General features: G+C 40.5%; 1 protein-coding gene across 3 annotated transcripts in view; it reads right to left on the minus strand.

The window, feature by feature from the left end:
• The window catches only part of GRIA2 (glutamate ionotropic receptor AMPA type subunit 2), an 88,608-nt gene extending 68,379 nt beyond the window's left edge, over positions 1–20,229 (minus strand). Inside the window, exons 1-2 of one of the 3 annotated variants that reach the window (XM_030449665.1) lie at positions 20,027–20,229; positions 19,465–19,605 (exon numbers count right to left, since the gene is read on the minus strand). In XM_030449665.1, coding sequence (XP_030305525.1) covers positions 19,465–19,605; positions 20,027–20,114 — 229 coding nt within the window. In that variant the 5' untranslated portion in view covers positions 20,115–20,229. The remainder of the gene's footprint in view (positions 1–19,464; positions 19,606–20,026) is intronic. The other 2 variants (XM_030449664.1, XM_030449663.1) reach the window with 2 other exon arrangements.
• Between the last annotated feature and the right edge of the window lie 345 nt (positions 20,230–20,574).

The raw sequence follows: 20,574 nt of genomic DNA on the forward strand, positions 1-20,574 counted from the left end.
GAAGTTTAAAAGAACCAAGCAGTCACCTTGGTTGTGCACACCATTAGCAGCAGCAGCTATATAAATTGAGTGTTATCAGTCCTAGAAGTAGACACTGACTGAGAAACATGCTGCTAATTTCAGAAAGTGCAGATATTTAGACTTAACTGAAAAGTAAACTCCTAGAAAACAAAATGGTTCTATCCTGGCTCAAACCAGGACATAGGTCTTGTTTCATGTAATTCACAGCAGTCAGACTAGATGATCTTTGAAGGTTCCCTTTCAATCCAAACCATTCTAAAACTCATTGTATGCAAACCAAGAGATCTTACTCTGCAATGTAGGAGGCAATTCCAGGCAGTTATCTCCATATTCAGACATTGTTTTTTAAAAGGTATTTCACTACCTAGGTGGAGATTTCTAATTTTTCTCTACACAGTATTTTGTATTTACAGTTAGTATAAAAAACAGAATTAATACCTCTAGACCAGAGATGAGCAGGATTTCATAGAATCATAGAATTGGCTGGGTTGGAAGGGACCGCTGAGATCATCGAGTCCATACCTCATGTCTGCTTTTTCTCATTCACTGTTGCTTTCCTTAAAATATTGCAGGAAGCTGATGGTTTCAAGCCTGTATTTTCACTCTGGATAATAAGCAGTAATGAGGATTCTGAATATATAGATAATGCATAAACCTGTCAGGAAGCCTCCAGCCAAAAAGTTCTCTCACAGTACATAACTGTGTAAAAAGTGAACCATTTGTGAAAGAGAAGTAGTTTTGCCTGGTAGAAGAGATTCTCTATGTACCCCTAAGAATAACATTTTTAATGATACAAAATTAATTTAATTCACTTGTTCTTTGCTGCTAGAGATACCTGCTGACAGCAATGGAATAAACCCCATAAAATCCATCTGACATTTTTCGATTGCAAAATAAAGTTTTACATTTCAGCTAAGAAATAAAGGATTAAACATTTCGTAGATTCTGTCAGATTCTACACTGCAGCTCACACCTTGGGAAACCTGTATCCCATGGCCAGAAGTCTGTATTTAGTATCTATTTCTGCAATGGTCTTCATTTTATTTTTGTCTTAATTACTACTGTGAGTTTGCTGTGGATACCAGTAATCAATGCAAAGCCTTTTTTATGTCACCAGCCAGAAACTTATTATTAAACAGAATTTAGAAGTACTTTTTTTAAATCAAATATTGAAATTCACAACTGCTCTAAGAATAAATATACCAGGAAAAAAGATTTTGATTGTCTTTGTATAACTTCTCTGAAAGAGAGGATATGTCACAGTTAATCTGTTATTCTCCACCTATACACCTTCTGGAATATAATGATTCTTGACTGAAAGCAGTGTAATTCAGTAATTAAGAAAAATAAGATGACCTAAAATTGTGGAATGAATTTAATAACAGCATCGGTGAGAAATATTTTTGTAAGATATTAATTTTCTAGTCAACTGAATCATTTTGTTAAAATCCATTTTTTGCCCATTTCCTTCTTCCCTCTCATCCCTAAAACAGAATTTCTAAGGTCCAAAATGGAATTTTACATCACAAACAAAAAAATAAGAGGGAAAAGGTAAAGTGTTCTCCAAAGAGCTCTTATTTAATACAATACATTGGTTCAAGTACCCAAATCATGCAGAGGAGAAACTGACTTTCATTTTCCCTCTTTCATACACACGTTCTGCCGTACTTCTCCCTCCCTTCCTGCCTACTTATTTTCTATTCCTGCATCTTCCACCTCTTTTTCAACTTTCTCTTTCTTCTTAACCCAGAAGAAATGTCTGATGGATTGTTTCCCTCACTTACTAGAAAGGTAACTCATGTAAAAACAATGAGTTTTTCCATCAAAAAGAATTCTTGCCTCCCCACCAGCCCTTAGGAAATCTAATTTCCAGCTCTGCTGTAGACATTCATCATGACACTGAGTAAACAATTTAATCTCCCTCCACCCCTCCTTGTACTGCATGTGAAAAGAGGCAAGAATGTTCTCCTGTCTCCCTTGTATACTTTGGTTCTGAGCTTTTTGAGCCAAGGATTGGCACCTACACAGCCATGCAATGTCCAATATAATAGACCTGAAATACCTTCAAGGACACTATACATGAATGTAATGCAAATAGATGCAGGTGATGCTCTGCAGTACAAACCATTTGGTATTTACATCTTCCAAAGGGCTCTAACCATAATGTTGTCTGCACACTTACTAAATGTACAGCAGTCACTCTTAATACCTGCTTTTAAATACAGAGCTACTTACAAGCTCTTGGAACACCAAACCAAGCTATCTCAAATTAGCAATTCCATATATGACAGCAGTTTGATGCAAAAAGGAATTATCAAAAAGGCTACCAAGTTCAAAGCCCTCAAAACCACTGACAGATGCACATCAGTCTAAATGTAATCATTCTAGAATGGCTTTGGTTAGAAGATCCCTTAAAGATCAACCCCTCTGCCATGGGCAGGAACACCTTCCTTTGCCAGGTTGCTCAGAGCCCCATCCAACCTGGCCTTGAACACTTCCAGGAGGGGAGCATCCACAACTTCCCTGGGCAACCTGGGCCAGTGTCTCTTAACTGCCTCTCAATCTTCAACACACCCCTTGTCACCAGTGTATGATATCCTTGAAGAAATGGAAATAATCTGAAATTAATACCAGGACTTTAGAAAAAGTACTTACAAACAAATTTCCAGTCTCATGTATGTTGACTTGTAATGGCATGAGTTGTAATGATGTGATTTATGAGATGATCATACATATGATTTGTGTCTGATGAATAATGGTGTGCATTCAAAATCAGGATCTTCACATTTGTAATCCAGTGTTCCATGCTACGCTGCCAACTGATTGACAGATGCATTTCCTTTTCCACTGATCTTCTCTAAGGATTAATATTCAGACCAGTTATTTTATTCCAGAGCATACATACTTTGTTCAACTTGAACATAACGTAAACTAAGTTTTTCAATAAATGAATTAAGTAAAAACAAAAAAAAAACACCAAGCAAAAAAACCTATCTCCAAAATACTCAAAAACCTAACAAACCCAAACAAGAAAAAAACAAAAACAGAATCCCACAGAATTGCTAAGGCTCAAAGATAAGCCCACTTAAAAAAAATCAGTTCGTTTTTTCATTTTTAAAGCCCAGTGGAACACCAGCCTCTAGTTTGGAAAAAAAAAAAAAAAAAGGGGGATGAGGGAGGGGAGGTTGGGGGAAGGGTGGCCTGCAAGTTCTCTCTGCAAGGCTTGTATCCTACCAGGAAGGACTGGATGACACTAGAAAGCCTTAGACTGAAGTTTGGTATCAAAAAGCCACTCTTGAGCCTCAGTTGTTTCTTCTTGAGGGGAAGCATGCAATCCTAGAGTAGAATTACACACCACTGAACAGAACTCCAGACTAATGCAAACACTGATGTTCACATTCAGGACTAAATTAGACCCAGTGAAACAATCAATTTCTTATATCAAACATTTCACTTGTGTTACCACTACACAAGGTAGAACAGAAAAACAACATAGGAGAGCTCTTAAAATAGTCATGTCTTTTTCTCCCAGAAAAAGTATCATGTCTGTAACTTCTGTATGGATTGAACTTGGCAGCATGAGCATCTCAAACAGTCTCTGGGGTTTGTAATGCATTGCCAGAATTCCAGAAAAACATAGAAAAAACTGCACCCTGAAGGATGTATCACAGTACATTGAGTATTTTCTGTCAGAAAAGTGCATGGCCTTTTCTTGATAGCACAGCAACTTCCTTGGACTTCTTCCCTCTTTATTTTGGCGAATTTATTTAGAATTAGAAAACTGAAAAATAATGTAAGATGAAACAACAGAATATTGTATCAAGAAAAGATTTTTAGCATGTTACCATAAATGCAATATTATGTGTTTCTCCAGAGATTTAATTCTCTTAAGCTAAATGTAAAGTCCTTTAAATTGGCTTTGTGTTTTGTAAGTATCTCCCTTCACACAGGAAGAGTAATCTTTTTCATTACTGAAAGCACACATGGGGGAGCACATTGGTTCATATTATCAAATATTCCAAACCAAAGATCAAGTCATACAAGGAGTACGGTTAAAGAGACACTTGGACACTTCTCTGTATTCAGGACATCTAGAATGTTGCTGTGAACTCAAGTCTGTCCTTAACTGTGTCATGGTGACGAGGTTTGCCCCTCTCCTCTGTCACACAAAGGAGAGTTCCAAAGTGATGCACTCTTAACATTTGTCTCCATCCAGTCTGTCCCCTTCCACTTCAGCCTACCATGTACTTCTAACAGATCATATATTCTAGAAGGTGGATATGCAAAACCTCAGGAGAAGGGGAAAAAAAGGAAAAACAGGCAGGAGGATTTTAAGTCATCTACAATATGCCAGGTGAATCCCTGATATCCCAAAACAGTGAATACAATAGTGACACAAAAAACAAGATGAGCCCCTACACATTCTCCATCCCCATTGCCACTGGCTGGGCAATTTGCATCCAAAAACCCAAACACTCATCCCTCTAAAACAGAGGTCACTTTCAGGTTGCCCAATGCAAACAGGTCCTGGCCTGCACATGCCCTACACCACACCTGGACACTGGCTGCACCTAAATGGCATAAATCAAACTGAGTAGTGCTGGCGCAGCAAGCAGAAACTACGGATACAAGGCCACTTGATGACAGCACATTAGAAGGCATTACCAGCAGTCAGAGAAGACTACTTGAAAGTTGCAAAATAAGTAGTTACAAAGTTTATTTAACAGTGAAATCACTCATGCTAATCAGATAATCCTACATCCTCATTCATGAAAACCTTACAGCATATCCAGTCACTATGAATCACCATCACATAACCTTTTACAACACACATTCTTTTATATGTCACTGAAAAATTACTTCATAAATACTTTCAAGTTTTTCTAATTCTTACTCTTGTCAAAATAACTTCAATTTTTAAGAACATACATGGTTAAGAATTCTAATGAATCTCCCCCATCCCTTCACAATACACAGGAACATTTATTATTTTTTTCACACTGACACAGGTCCCTATTTTTTAAGACCCAACCACTTGGAACCATTGCCGACCAGAAGCAAGTCTAAAGTCATACTAGAGGGGAAGAGCTCTTTTCTCTCATGTTACCATCTAGTCTACCAGGTGCAAAACAGAGAAAAGGTTAAGCTTCTGCCAAATGAGCATACCTTTCAAGTTTCAGAATGTGAAACTCGAGAAAAAACAAACCACTACATCATGAGTTTCAACTGATACTGAAAAAAAAAAAATTCTTCTTGTGCACATTTTTTAGACTATGCACAAAGTGTGAACAAAAAACATTTTGTTGCCTCCATGTGTTGCCTGAATCTTAAATAGTGGTACATTGGTACATTATCATCACCATCACAAGATGGTACACACAAGTATTTTCTACAGAGACATTTTGGTTCATTTCATTTGTTGTCACAGAGATTGTAAGAAGAATTTAAAAGACTGAAAGAAATACCATCAAGCTGTTACACTTTTAGAAAAATCAAATAATTGTTGCCGTTTTATCAGAAAACTCAACTCCAGTGCTGATTATTTCATTGAAATTATTCCTTTTAAGAATGCAATTACAGCTTACAGTGAATTACAACTAGAGGTGATTAAAATTAACTATTTCTCAAAAAAAGAAACCTTTCATGACATTCATTATGAGGGGAGATGCAGGGTTAAAGATACAAAGACAACGAATCTGAGAAGAAATAATTTTAAGACAGAGAGGTGCATATGCAGACTTTCACTCTAGTTCATTCTGTTCAACAAGATTTCTCTTGATTAAATCATGTTTTCCAATCTCCAGAAGAGTATTTGTGTTGCACAAGGAGTGGCTCAAAGGAATTTCCATCTCGAAAAATGCAAGAATTCATTTATTTTTTACCAACTATAGTTTCTTTAAGCCAATCAGTCGGTGTATTCCAAATTAATTGTGAAGAGTTGGTATTATTGCTACCTAAGCAAAAGCATGACTTTAATATGGACTGCATGTTCTACTCAACTGTGACTACCTGTGGACAGCAGACTCAGGAGCCCTCCTGAGACTCTTGGGTGTGATTGAGAGTTCCTGCTGACCCCTGGGGGAGAGCAATGCCAGAGAACTGAGAGTCCCTTCAGAAACACTCTGTGTGTGAAGAAAATTCAGAAACACAACAAAAACAAAAAGAATGGTGGTGGGCACTGGCACCTAGTCAATATCATCACAGTTTTAGAATTACAGCCTCTACTCATCATCAGCCTTAGTAATTCAGTAAAGGAAAACTCACCATTTAATTCAATCTTGTGAAGTCTCTGTAATGTTTATTCTTATACTTCAAATGTTTTCAGGTTTTTTTTTGTGAGCTAAAATGGGATGAACTGCAGTCAAGTGCATGGGGAAGACCAGAACCCTGTGAATCACAGGCCTGCTGAGCTACTGCAATTCCAGACAACTGTTGCCAGCATGCTAAGTACCCTTCATCCTTCAGGATTCAGCCCTATAGTAGCTGTCAGAGTGAGTTACATCAACTGAATGTAGATTTTGAAGGAAAATCTAGTAAACTTAATCCTGAGGGCTGCACCAGATTTTGTGATTGCTGTTATTTCATTGCCTGTAAAAAGGTGCAGACACACCAGAACAAGGCTGTTCTGTTCATGTCTCTCAATGCACGTGTTTGCTACTCAACAGCGTATCACTACAGTTATTCATACAGCTATTCTGACTTCCAGATCTAAACTGTTTACTATTCATGCTACGTATGAATAATCCAAATCTTGACCACACTGTTTTGTTTGTAAGCTTGTTTGTCCTTGAAATTTTGTTCCCTGTTCCTACACAGGAAATGAAAAATCAGCATAGTATACAGCATATATTACGTGTCTCTAAAAAGTGACAGAAGATGCTTTCCTTATATACTCTACCCTAAATGGAACTTCCGTTCCATAGAAATGGTGCCTGTTAAGAACTAATCATTCCCTGCATGAAGATTATATGGAAATAAATATGTCAATCCTATTCTGTCTGCTGACCAAAAGGAAACTATCATTCCTAAAAATAATTTATCTTCTCATTTTCCAGCTAGCTCTTTCCTCAGATACTTCAGATGAAACATTATTTGACAGATCATGAAAAGCTCATAAAAAGTGGAACATCCTTCATGGAAAACATCCTGTCAACAGCACCCTGATCTTTCAATCTAGTGCTCATTAGCTTAAGTGTCCATGAATGTAGCTTCCATAACTGCTAAAAAAGATGAAACCTCAATTCATGTTGCCAGAACTAAACACACACAGAACTCTACATTGAGGGCAAGGAGTTTAATCTGTAATCTAAAAACAATGAAGCTACTGGACCCATGGGAAAAGCAAGTACTATGTTGCTCCTGGCCAGTGCAGCTTAGAATACAAACAGCATAAACTTCTACCACCATATGGAGTACAAAATACAAACTTTAACTCCAGGATAACAGCGAAGTCATTTGAAACAAACATCAATCCCTCCAAAGGGAGGCAAAAAGACCTATTTTCTGTTAAAATACCCAGTTCAAAAATACAGGTCCACTAGTACAAATTAAGATGAACAATTTCAATCTAATAAGAAATCTTAGTACACCCCAGAGAAAAGGAAAACTGATCATATAATTGCTTCTCTTCTCGTGTATAAAACAAGTATCCTTCCCTCTCTTGCCCAGACTGTGTACCACAAAGATAATGCAAAAAGTCATCCCCACTTTTCTATCATACTTTGAGTTCCAGGCTCTCTCCTTTCTACACTGCTGGGCTATTCTGACCAAAAGGTAGAATATCTACACAGAATCCAGAGCATCATACAACCAGAGCATTTAAACCCATTACAGGCAAGAAAGTAGCTTCTGGCCATTAATCCTGCTTCCCTGCCCTCAGAGCTGCACTTAGTGATCCAAAAAAACAGAGAGAAACAGTTTTGACAATTTCAGTTAAGAAGCTTCTAAATATCAGCCTTCTGTCATTTAGGCTCACAAGGTCTTTTCCTTTAGATGATAACTATTGCCAATTTTATTGTTAGGCATCTAATTTTCAGCATTATGTTTTGGTAATACAGATGCCTCCAGCCTTGTTCCATTCCTGGACTCAGTTCTAAGTTCCTAGTTCGTCATCTGACTGCGTTATGCACCACAGCTGCCAAACCACACTGGCAACTGGCCTGTATTGGCCTACTCCATAGAAGCAAACTGGAGATGTCACTACAGCTAGGAAAGAGTCACAGCAAGTATGTAAAGGGTTATTATAGAATGAGGAATTCCCAGAAGTAACCTAAACTGCAATGTGCACATCTGACCTCTGGCACAAAAGTCTGGAAGGATGCGTAGGACAGACCTGAGCCGCAAGAGATACTTCCCCCTGAAAAAAAACAAAAAAAAAACCCTTCCCTACAGCATAGGTACATCGAGGTATAACTCTTCCTACCCTGTCAAGTTATACAGTCTCTCTTTGGTCTGCCATACACATTTAGAGTGAGATGAAAGCTCTTGAGTTCCAATACAGAAAGCATTCAGAAAACCAACCAAGCAAACAATAAAAATCACCATTTTACATCCATCACTCATGTCATTATCACCCAACTGTAATTTGTTATGAAATTTGTATCCTAAACAAAATCAGTCACCCAGCAAGGAGTTCTTAACAATCCTGAACCTAGAAAGCAGACAACAATTCTAATGAGATGAATTAGAATTAATTAAGAGTTCCTGAAAGATACTTTCAGTGTATTTAGCTGGTTGGCAATGATGAAAGGAGGAAAAGGAAGCCTACAGAAGAGAAACTGAATTTTTCTTAAAAATAAAGGGGGGGGGAAGTCAAAAGCAGAGATACTTATGTTGTATTGTATCTAATTAAGCTCACGCTGTATGTTGTGATACAACCAGGTTAACTGTTCCTGCAAACATTGCTAGCTTCGTCAAAAAGTTTCAAATAACATATAATAAATAAGACACTTAATTTTAAAGGCATAAATTTCTTGCTACAGAAATGAAAAATTTCTTGCTTCAAAAATGAAATTATTAGCATAATTACTTTCCCAGTCTTTTTAATCACCCAGTACACCCATAACACTTGTTTTGGACAACTATTAAGTACTATGAGAACACAACAAGAAAAAAAAAAAAAAAAAGGCAAAGAACTCCAAACAAACTAAAATGAAGTAGCTGAAATACATCCTCTGAAGAGAAGAGAGGCCCCACACCAAGACAACTACTTTTTCTAGTACATCTGGTGCAGATGATACTTAGCTTGGAAAATGGCTTCTACATCCTGCAACGTACCCATCTCAGAATGTCAAATGTAACAACAAAATACTGCAAAAAATTGTACACTACAAGTTCCTGAAGCGCAAGATGAAACCACAAACAGGAGCACAAGGAACTATCATTCTGTGCACCAGAAAATAGAAAGTAATGCGAGGACTTCCAACACTGACTCAACCCCTGTACTGATGGAACCAAAAGGAAGCCAGAAACAGTTCCATACAGAAAACAAAAAAACAGAAGTAGGTGTTTTGCATCTCCAAAAGGACAAAGCTAACAGGAAAAGCAGATATATATTAATACTGGAGGCTCTAGAACATACTGGGATAGGTATAGAGTATCCTTGAAAGGATGGATGTGTTTGGATACATGCCTTCTACTACAAACACCGACTAATTGCAACAGTCCTTAACATCCCTACAAAAATGTCAGAGTTCTTAAAATTTTGGGGGTACTTACAGACACGCTCATTTCTTGTGAAACTCAGGAAATTACCAAGTGAATGTACCAAACACTGCTTTCCACACTGGAGTCTAAGGCATTCCTATAGGCTCCCAGATGTGCTACAAGACTTAAAGAGCATTCATATTTTCTGGAGCAGCACCTTGAGCCCACCACAGGATAGCATAAGGATAACAAACTGGGTCTTCAGGTATATTAATTACAGGTGAATTTAAAAGTGCCTCCACAAACTGAGACATTGACAAATATATTCTCTTTTTATCATATCAAAAAGAAAATACAAGCTCAAAGAAACATTAGGTGCTTCACTTGCTAAAAGTGAACTATATGCAGCTCACAGGCACTTGCTTACTTCTATAGTGGAAATACACTACTGAGTTCTATGAAGTCAAACCAAAATACATGTTCCTACACATGAAAAAGGAGTTAAAAAAATGAAAATTTCATTTTAATTAAGATTTCACCAAAAATAATACCCATGATCAAAATGCAAAGGAAGCAAGCATTATGGTTTTCCTCTTCACCTAGAGAAGCACAGATCAAACCTTTCCTTCTTTTCTAACAAATCTAACAGTTCTATTTATATATTTATAATAAATTAAAATGGTGTAATAATTTTCTAAGGTTTCCATCCTGAATCCTGACAAAGCACTTAAGAAATGTGTGCAATTATTAAAGAGCGGTGGGGAGGACATGTTAGTAGCTTTGGAAAAAAATATTCTGTAGGTCCAGTAGATGCTCATACTTTTTAGCACATTTTAGGAACTGTTTAATCTCTGTTTTTCTTCCTACCACCATCAGTGGAAGCTTGACCATTTCTCTGACTGAGTGAAAATAGTATGGCCTTATTACTCTCTGGCCTTATTACTCGTAGTCCCAGACTACGAGCTCAGGTTGCTGAATACAGGAACTAATCTGATTAGTCAGTAGAAGGACTGAAAGACTTTTCAGTCATGACTTTTCAGAATTTCAGCATGATCGACTCACCAAATGAAAGCATCTTAAAATGGGGCACATGTAATGCTCTGAGTGAAATTAAAGCCACAATTATACTGCAATTTATAATGTATTGCAACTCATATTCTCATCTATTTCCAGATCCCTCAAATCCATCTATTCTTTAAATGTAATAAAATGATATGATTATGTTTCCAGGTGTTCACTTAAAATGGCTTCAGAATTTAAAGGGCTGTATAAATCTGGCCAAATAATATTTGTTAATTAAGCAATTATTTAAATTAATATAACTGAATTTTCCTAGCACTGTTGAGGGTTTTTTTTTCCCCTGTATGCTTTATCACAGTAAGAACAAAGGGCAGGAAATTGTCTTTCTGCTCTCAAAACGAAAACGTTGGGTTTTGCCCTTCCAGCATCAGGACACAAGAAAGATGACCGAGATTATTTTTTTTTTCCACCAAAAATTAGTCAAGGCAAGAAAAATGTAGAAGAATGACATACTGAGAGGGAGAATGATGTCAAAACAAAAATGGCCCAGCACTAAGGGCATTCAACTAGGAAGTGAAAGACAAAGGGTTAAATTCAGGTCCTCTGTCTGACATGGACAAGATAGGAAATAATTGGGTTAAATCCTGGATGATTCTCCTAACCATTCACTGCAATTCTAGTGTGGCCCAATCCAGCTTTTTTAACATTGCTGTAGCTTATGTAAGTATGAGCTTGGTATGCAGTAACCATACAAACTCTTTACTATGTTTTCAAGTATTACAGCTAAAATAGTCTCCTTGATACCAGTACATCTGCATAAGGCACAATAATGGATAACAGTTTTATTGCTTGCAGGATCCCACATTTCTACCAAGAACACCCTCTGAGACTGTACTATTAAAAGCCTTAAAGAATTTGCTACATTCATGTGAGAGAAAAACAAATCAAAAAATAAATCAGCATTTTGGCTTGGAAAACATTTTGTCAAAAACAATTGGTAACTAGTGTAACGGAGTAACATTTTAAGCATGTTAACTCTCAACATTGTCAATTTCAAAGACTTATGAGATTATTCAACATTGTACTCTGACCTGCTCAGAGCTGTACTATCTATTTCATTAGCATAGATTTGCAGACATCTTGACACTTATACCAGCACAAAGGAATGCAACACATTCAAAGATCTTTTCTCTTACCAACATTATATGGAATGGGGATAATCCACGTAAGCATTTTTATTTATGAGTATAGATCACAGTGCCACAATTACCAAATACAAGGAGAAACCCAAAGAAACTAAACCAAATATTTTCTCCATGCTGCAAAGCTGGTGCAAAACTGTTCTGCTGGGCTCTCCAGCCCTGTTGCTGACATGGCCTCTGAAAGCAATCCTCTCTGTGTAGATGATGAGAAAACCTCCACAACACCTAACCTTGCTGTTTTAAATTATCTATCATACAAAGTGCCTAGAAAGAATCTCTTATTTGTAATTTTCAAAGTCTGTGCAAGAGAATTAGTTCATGCCATTTGCAATAAACAGAGCCCTCTTTTCAAGCTCAAGTCAAGTCATTTTTAAAATTTTAAACACATTTATAATGAGCATAAATTAGAGTGGTAGGACAATCTTTACAACAGCACCCTGAAAAATTGCAGTTAGAACATTTCATATAATAAGCTACTGTCCCTCACTGAGCTTTGAAGCTTTTCTGCCAGTTGTGTGAGTACGCATTTATGGTTCAGGGCCAATATGAACATTTTACAGAATTTTGTCCAACTCCTACTCATTTGAAGAATAACTCAGAAAAAACACCTCCACTTCAAAATACTAATGGCAAAATACTCTTTCTTTTCAACAGTAAAATGTAAGCAGGTTTATCTTCTGTACTTAAGGAATGAAGATACTATTTCCATGTGCAATAAAGCCCAGCAAGTCAGTCCTGGTCCAGCTGAAGTGACTGGCAATTCAGTTACAAACCCAGCACCCCAAACATAGAATCACAGAATCGGCTGGGTTGGAAGGGACCTCAGAGATCATCAAGTCCAACCCTTAAACCACTACTGCATGCAAAGCAATCCCATGCTGATTGAAGTTAATAAATACAAACCTGAATATCCTTCCTCTGGTATCAAGTAAAATAGTAGATTACAGCTGAAGTAAGACAATTTTTGTGCTTGATTCCATGACTGTTACTTGAACTGTGTTTAACATTTCAACCCTCAAAAAATCCTATTAATTTCTCTGAGTGAGGTTTGGGAGAAGGTGGTAAGAGACAGTAGCAGATGGAGCTGAACCAGACCTTGTTGCAGAGAATCATAATTCTTTTTCTTGCAAATTTTCTTTTTTTACACTCTCCTAAAGCAACTAGCCATAGTAAATGCATTAAGCAACTGTACATTAAATCCAATCCAGGACAGAAATTTTAACTCTCCATACTAATTTTCCAAATCGAACTTTAGGGGGAAAAAGGTAATCTCCCCATAAAATGTCTGATTTGAGAACCTTTCTTTAAAAAAAATGGGAAAAAAATATAAATCAAATATCTGTCTTGGAATAACTGTTAAACACGGAGGTCTAGATACAAATAGATAAAGGTAAACAGTATTTCAAAATACATTTATACCATTTTCTAACAGCACAGAAATAAATAAAATAGCATTTTAAACCCAGTTATTGATTCTGGATGGTGCAATATGAATTCTTTCAGCACGTGGTTATTTAAAGCCTGCTTTTACTCCTTACTGTTGATCCATTTTACAACATGCATTCACTATGTTTGATGCCTTTATTCACTCCTTATTGTTTATCTATAAAGAATTCGTTATTGGAACAACTCACTTATTTAAATCAAAGCCTTTGCTCAATTTTAGCAAGACAGATTATTTTTTTTTATGAGCTTATTAAAGGAAAACAGTAAGGTTTCAAGAAAAAGCAGTAATGATACTCCACAAACATCATATTTTGTATTAAAATACGCAGGCTTTTGCCCTGTACCTTTTCAGAAATCTAGACTGCAAAAGGAATTAAACCCATGTCCAGTCTTCTAAAAGCAGATGCCACTGTATTTATGTTCTGCTAAATGCAACAGTAAGTTACAAAATAATAGAAAAATTGTCATATGAGAAGCCCATCCACATATATATGTATAGTTTGATATATACAACCATATTTTTTACCTACTCGGGTACCTTTTCAGTGTTAACTTTCAATCTGACCTGGCAATTGTTGGCTTCAGTTACAGTGAAGTTATTTCCAGATTATGGACATGAACCTTTAATATAAAAAATTTGTAATTCACGCAGTCAATTCAAAGGGGTAAAAACACTGGTTTAAAGTTATAAATTATTTTAGTAGTAAGATCTGAGATAATCCTATTCAGAAAATGGACTGCAAGGTTCAACCAATGTCATGCTTTTTTTTATTTGACATTAAAAATAAACTATTTATTGCTTACTATGTAAGTACATATATATGTAAGTTTTCACACCTGTGTGTAAACACACATATAGATATACACACTTATTTTTACTATGGGTTATTTCCTCTTTTCAGTTTCCTAAAAAATTGTCCTCCTGGAACATATTAGAGAATAATTAATTTTACAATACTGAGGACATATTTTTGTACAATTTAATTATATTTTCACTTAAGATACCTGATAGATTAATTATGCTGATTATCCTAATTGTCTGCCTAATGGTAGAAGTATAGCCTTTACCTGTTTAATGCTTTTTCAAACTAATTACATGCTCCCAGCGTTCATATATTTGCCTAATAATTACCAACTGTTCAAATAGAATTATTTACCTAATAAAGATGCCTTAATTCTCAAAAAGAAGTAAAGAAATCAGCAGTAACATTATCAATTAAAGCAGTGGCCCTTGGTTTAAGATGTGTAACACTTACTGTACCAACCAGTGGGTGCTATACATAAGCAGTTAAGCACATCCCCAGCTACATGCCATCAATAGTCCTACTAGAGTCTGTGTAAATTAAAGATTTCATTAGCATAAACAGAAAAAAGTTACTAAATTGTCATATATTCAATATAAATAAAAGCATAAAGGAACAAATTAATATACTGAAGAGACTAATAATATTGGTTAAGACCTTGATTATTATATTCAAGGCTTGACTGAAAAGCTACTCACAAACTATTAAATGTAACTCACTTTAAGGTTTGTAAACGTAAAATACATATTCATACTACACTCAAAACCTCATGGTTAAATTTTTATTTCAGACATTGGGACAAAATTAATGCAATATCACATAATAAAAGTCTGAAAAGACAAGTAGCCAGGCTAATACTGCTGGATTTGCAACTGCCCACACTGGATCACGGCTGTATGAAAATGCTCTAGGAATCAGGAGTAAAGATGCACAGCAGGGACACACTGTCACACAAAAAATACCCCAGGTTTCTTTCTGAAAAACTCTCAGGAGAAGAATAATGTTTGAAGTTTGCTACAGAGCTTGATTTTGAAGGGAGAAATGCTTTGAGAGCAGCAACAGCACAGGAGTTCTTACTGCAGGCTACATCCTAGCTTTACTGTATCATTTTACTACAGAAACCCATCTGGTCTTGTTCATTTTAATTACAATGGTACACAAAACCTATTTCACCTCTGCTGACTGAGCCCGAGAAATGTTTTATAGTTAAAAGGATAAGAGAAGGACCAGGAATACAAATGTCCTCGAAACATAAGCATTTAATAAATTCCTCCTTTCCTTCAAAATCAGTTCCAATAATTTATTGTGAAATCTATTTGAGCTTGGTCCACAGTCATTTTAATTCAAATAAACTCATCTCATTTTTTCTCATCTTTACTACTACAGGATTTTTTTTTCTTATTCTTTAATCATTTTGCCAGCAGTATGATGAATGCATTTCTTTATGAATGCAGCTTATAGCATTATATTCCAAAAGGGCTGGGAAAACCCTTGCCATGACTCCCAAATTGCAACATGCAAGATATTCACAGGTTTTCAAAGCTGCTGGTTGAAGATATAAGACAGGCTCTAAGGTTTATGCATGAATCAGCATCCCTTTGTCATAATGTCATGGTGCAGTGATCCCTGCAGAGCTCTAAGACTTGATTTAAAACAGAAAAGCTCAACACTGGCTCTTGAGCCAGCAGCATTAAACATCCAAGATCATGCATATATTACCCCTGTGCTGGAGCTACTGTATGAAAAACTTGTTACAGTTACAGAGGTTTTATAGTACCCCATAGGAAATCTCTCTTTAGCTGAATAATATCCTTTCGGTGCAAAACTATGTGAGTACGTAATACAACTATCCCTGTTTGAGCTGGTGGATTTAAGATGCAAAGGTTTCATTTTAACCATCTTCCTATTGATAGAATCAGAAATATTTAATACAAATTTGATATCACTGATGGCCAGCACTTCTCCAATCAGACTAGACTCAATTACACTCTGCTGAAGGACAATAAAGTCCAGGGGTTTTTTGCTATCTTGAAATTCTACCATATTAATTACCTGCAGTATTGTACCTCTGCCCCAGATGTTTAGAGCCAGAGTTCCTGTTAAAGTAACCTACTTTGTTAACATTTGCTTTTACTGTCTAGACTGTAAGCCTCTGGATGAGGCTAAGCCTAGCCCCTATCTTTGAAGGACTCAAGAGCAGTCCTGGCCAGTGCCAGTGAACATTTCTCCTAATTGTGCCATCAGTCTGAAGAAAGACTGCACCATCTCTCAATCAAAACCATTAAGGCTCCCAGTGACACTACTTACGATGTGTCAAACTGCAATTAGATCCTAACAGCTCCTTCTGATGACTTGACCACGAAGAGTCTTGCAACAACAGTCCAACAACCTTGCCCACTAAGAGTGTCTGTTCCTCCTCTGCTACACAGAAGAGGATCTATCATAGCAGGTGATCTTCCAGTCACCTTTAAATGACACAGGTCATCTTACACCATTTCAAACATCCCTTCATGGTACATGACCACCATCTCCTCTTTTCTTGAAGTTCCACAGTCTAATTTACAAGTAGCACCATCAACAAAGCTCCTCCATTTAAAAACTGTTTGCCCCATCCACATACTCTGTGGATGTGATGTGATGGTCATAAATTTGAAGATTCCTTCAAATAATGTTACAGTGTTTTTTGTTTGTTTGCTTGCTTGCTTGCTTTTAAATCAGAAGGAACTGCATGCCCCAGTTTCCCACTGGTTACTAAGTGCTGGGAGGGAGGCAAGCACATGAGTTACCAGAGCAGGACCCAGCTGCCACTCTGCCAGGGCACACAGCCATATCAGGAGTGTCTGCAGCCTAACAGCAGCCTGGTTTGGGGTTTTTTACATCAAAAGCTGGAGTATTTTCGTTGTCAATTTCAGAAAATTTGTTATTCTTAGGGCAGAAAAAGGACATTACATAGATGACAGTGTAAGCCTGCCACTGTATTTCTGTGAGGGAAAAATCACTCTTGCTGCTGGTCTGAAATACTTAGTATGAAAATGAAAATGCTTTCGTATTAACCTATCTTATCTGTGACCTTCTTTTACACTTGTATTGTTTAACTGTTCATAGTGCTGCTTTTGAACTCAGGTTTTGTCAGTATTCTGAAAAAAAAAACAAAAAACAAAAGAAAAAAAACCCCAACCTGCAGATTTTTCAACATTTTAACTGAAAACAACTGAAGGGGACAAAGAAAGACGGCTCCTTCTTAACCATTTACACATGCAGTGCTCTATAATCAACTGCTAAATGCTACTTCTTCTTAGCTAGCAAGTGTCTGTCTTCTGAATTCTTTGTTCTCCAATCAAACCTGTCTTGGAAGGTAGCAAAGGAAATACTAGACATATTTTTAGCATATGCTTCACTACTCAAATCCAATTGACAACTTGACTAAACCCCCCAGAGGCTACTGAGGAGGTGAATAAAACAAGTACATGTTCATGTCTTAATTTGGCACTCTTCAAACTGCTTGAAAAAGGAGGTCTGGGACATGGTTCAGATAAAGGGAAACCCAAAATTTGGACAGCACCTCCCTTCAGCTGGAAGCCTCTAATTCCATCACTGCAGTCTGCAGGCTACACATGTCATCTGAGCATGGTGAGAGTTCTCCAGTGAAGACAACTAAGCTCAACAAGGCAGATGCATGCATATGAATACTGATAAAAAACGTGATGGGATTGGAGAAAAATATGTATCCTCTACTTTTCAAAAGACCAGATGTCTGTACTTGTATCTAGTATTAGTAGAAAACGAAAAATCTGCTGCTTTACACAGATCACTTTCAGGTTTTCTTCGACTTCACTGAACTGTCACATTTTTGCAAAATAACACCCTAACCACTACACAACCCCTTACTTGACGGGGGGTCCCACTAACTTATACTGTATATTCTAACCACATGTAGTTCTGGTTGCTGCAAACCCTCACTACCTAAGCAAGCAGTAACTCCCTAGGCAGCTAGCAGCAAAGTAGCACTACTGTGGCTGATGACGTGCTCTGACCTTTTTCTGATTTTAGCCGTGTGTACTATGTTCTCCTATCCTCATGCACGCCACTGAAAGCTCCTTCGGCTGAACTCTTGCACCACCTATCCCAGCTACTGTGCCAAGACGCCCCTTTTCAGAACCACCGCTCTTACCATAATGTAGCTGAACAAGAAAAATTAAAAAAAAAAAAATAAAACACAGCACGTCGCCAAAGGAGGGAAACTGTTCTCTCTGATAGCTAACCTCCCGATTCTGTGTCCCTGACGTCTTCTCCCCGCAAAGGACGGGGGGAAAGGGCCAGCACGGCACAACCGCGGGCTTCCTCCTCCTCGCTGCCCGCACCGCTGCGGGTGTCTCGGTTTTCACTGGGAAGGGCACAGGAGGCAGGCAGGGCAGCGGGGAAAGGAGGGCACCCCTCATCGCCCTGAGAACGCCTGCCTCACACCCACGGTTCTCCTCACCGACACGGGCAGCACTCGCAGCTGCCCCCTCTGGCACTCCTGCCGCGCACCGCCCCTCGCACGATCGGACCTCCCCCCGCCTGCCACGCCGCTCCGCGGGGACGAACTGCCGCACCCCCCGGGGCCGAACGCCGGGCAGCTGCTAAGGGGTCAGCCAGCGAGAGGCGGGGAGAAACAAAGAGCGCTGCGAGACCTCCCGCCCGGGGTCTCCTCTCTTCGCTCTGGCACCACGCCGCTGCCCCATCGCCTCCCCGAGGAACGCATATGCTCCGCGCCCCGCGGCACGCGTGCGGCCGGGCCCTGCCCCGCCGGAGGCGGAGCCAGGGCAGAGCCCCGCTGGCTCCCCGCGCCGGCGGCAGCCGCTGGTACCCCGAAAGCCGCGGGGGAGGCAAGGGGCGAGGCCCCGGGGGGCAACCGCGGGTGGGGGATCTCCCGGGGAGAAGAGATGGAGCCCGCAGCACGGCACGTTGTTAAAATGGCTGATCACCCCGGCAGCCGCCCGCTCCGCGCCCCCTCTGCTGCTGTCGGGATGGGGGGCTCGGGACGTGCCCACACTGGTTAGCGAGCAAGCTCAGCAGCCGCGGGCGGCCGCGCAGCCTTATGTAACGCGTGGGAAGAGCAGCCGGGCGGGGGCGGCAGGAACCATTTTAAACCTCGGCGAGGGCTGGGGAGAGGAACGGAGACCCCGCGCCCCGTTTCCCCGGGCACTCCATCATCTGCTCGGAGGCAGTACGGCACCCCCCGCATCCCCCACCCCACTCACAGCCTCCGCACACCTTTCCCCCCCCTCCGACTGTGCGCAGGCGCCCCGCCCCCGCAGCAGCGGCTGGCGGCGTCCGGTACTCACAGGCGTTGGTGACGGCGAAGCTGTTGGCCACCTCCAGGTTGTCGATGTGAGGAGTCAGCCTGAACTCCGAGGTGGAGAACTGAACCATCCCTACCCGAAACGCGCTGTACTCCTGATCGGCGCCTCTCGGGAACAAACCCCCTGCAGGGAAACACAGAAACACACGCACATCAGGCGGGCGGGTGCAGCGGCAGAGCCGCGCCCCTGCCGCGTCCCTGCCGGCTGCCGGGGATAGTTGGGTGGGGGGTGCCTGGTGGGCTTCGCCGGCTTCGAGCAGCGCTGCCGAAGCAAGGCCGGCTGCGGGTCCGTTCCCTGTCCGCCCGCCGCGGCGAAGCACTGGGGAGGCGGCGGGACGAGCGGTGCGGCTCGGAGTAAGGTGAGGGGACGGGGGAGGCGGTGGCCACGGCTGCCAGAAAGGACCTCGCAGGCGCCCGGCGGGTACCGCGGTGGGGCTGGGCTCGGGGCGACATGACAGGAATGCCCGAGTAACAGCGGCGGGGACGAGGGAGCGGGAGATCCGTCGGGAGGAGAGAGCGAGGTCTCCCGGCATGCGGGCACCTACCGATCTGTATGCTGTTAGAATTGACCCCCCAGATCAGTCCCCACAACACAGGAGCCAGGAAGACAGAAATATGCATAATCTTTTGCATTTCCAGGAAAAGTAGCGCATCCACAAAGCCACGGAAACGGCGCTTTCTTCTTCTTCCTCCTACTCCTCCGCGGAGCGCGCTCGTCAGCAAATTAGATCCTCTGCGCGCCGGCCGGCGGGCGCAACCCAAGCCCGGGAGGAGAGAAACGGGAAGGACTCTTCGGCTGGCGCCGGGGAAGCCGGTGACCGCGCTGCCGCTGCGAGCTGCTGCCGCTCCGGTCCTCGTCCCGGCTCCGGAAATAAGGGGCGGGGGGCGTGAGGGGGTGGGGGGCAGGGAGTGGGGGTGCCCGCGTGCTGTTGGCGCCGCTGCCGCTGCGCTCCCGCTGCCGGAGCGCGCCCGGCCCTGCCCTCACACGCGCTCGCCCGCGCTCCCTCGCTCGAGCGGCGAGGCGGCGGCGGCGCGCCTGCGCGAGCGGAGGGGCCGTCGGGAGCGCGCCCCTCCCGCCCCCTTCGCCGCCGAG

This window comes from Calypte anna, chromosome 4A, assembly GCF_003957555.1.
Source record: "Calypte anna isolate BGI_N300 chromosome 4A, bCalAnn1_v1.p, whole genome shotgun sequence".
Taxonomy (NCBI): domain Eukaryota; kingdom Metazoa; phylum Chordata; class Aves; order Apodiformes; family Trochilidae; genus Calypte; species Calypte anna.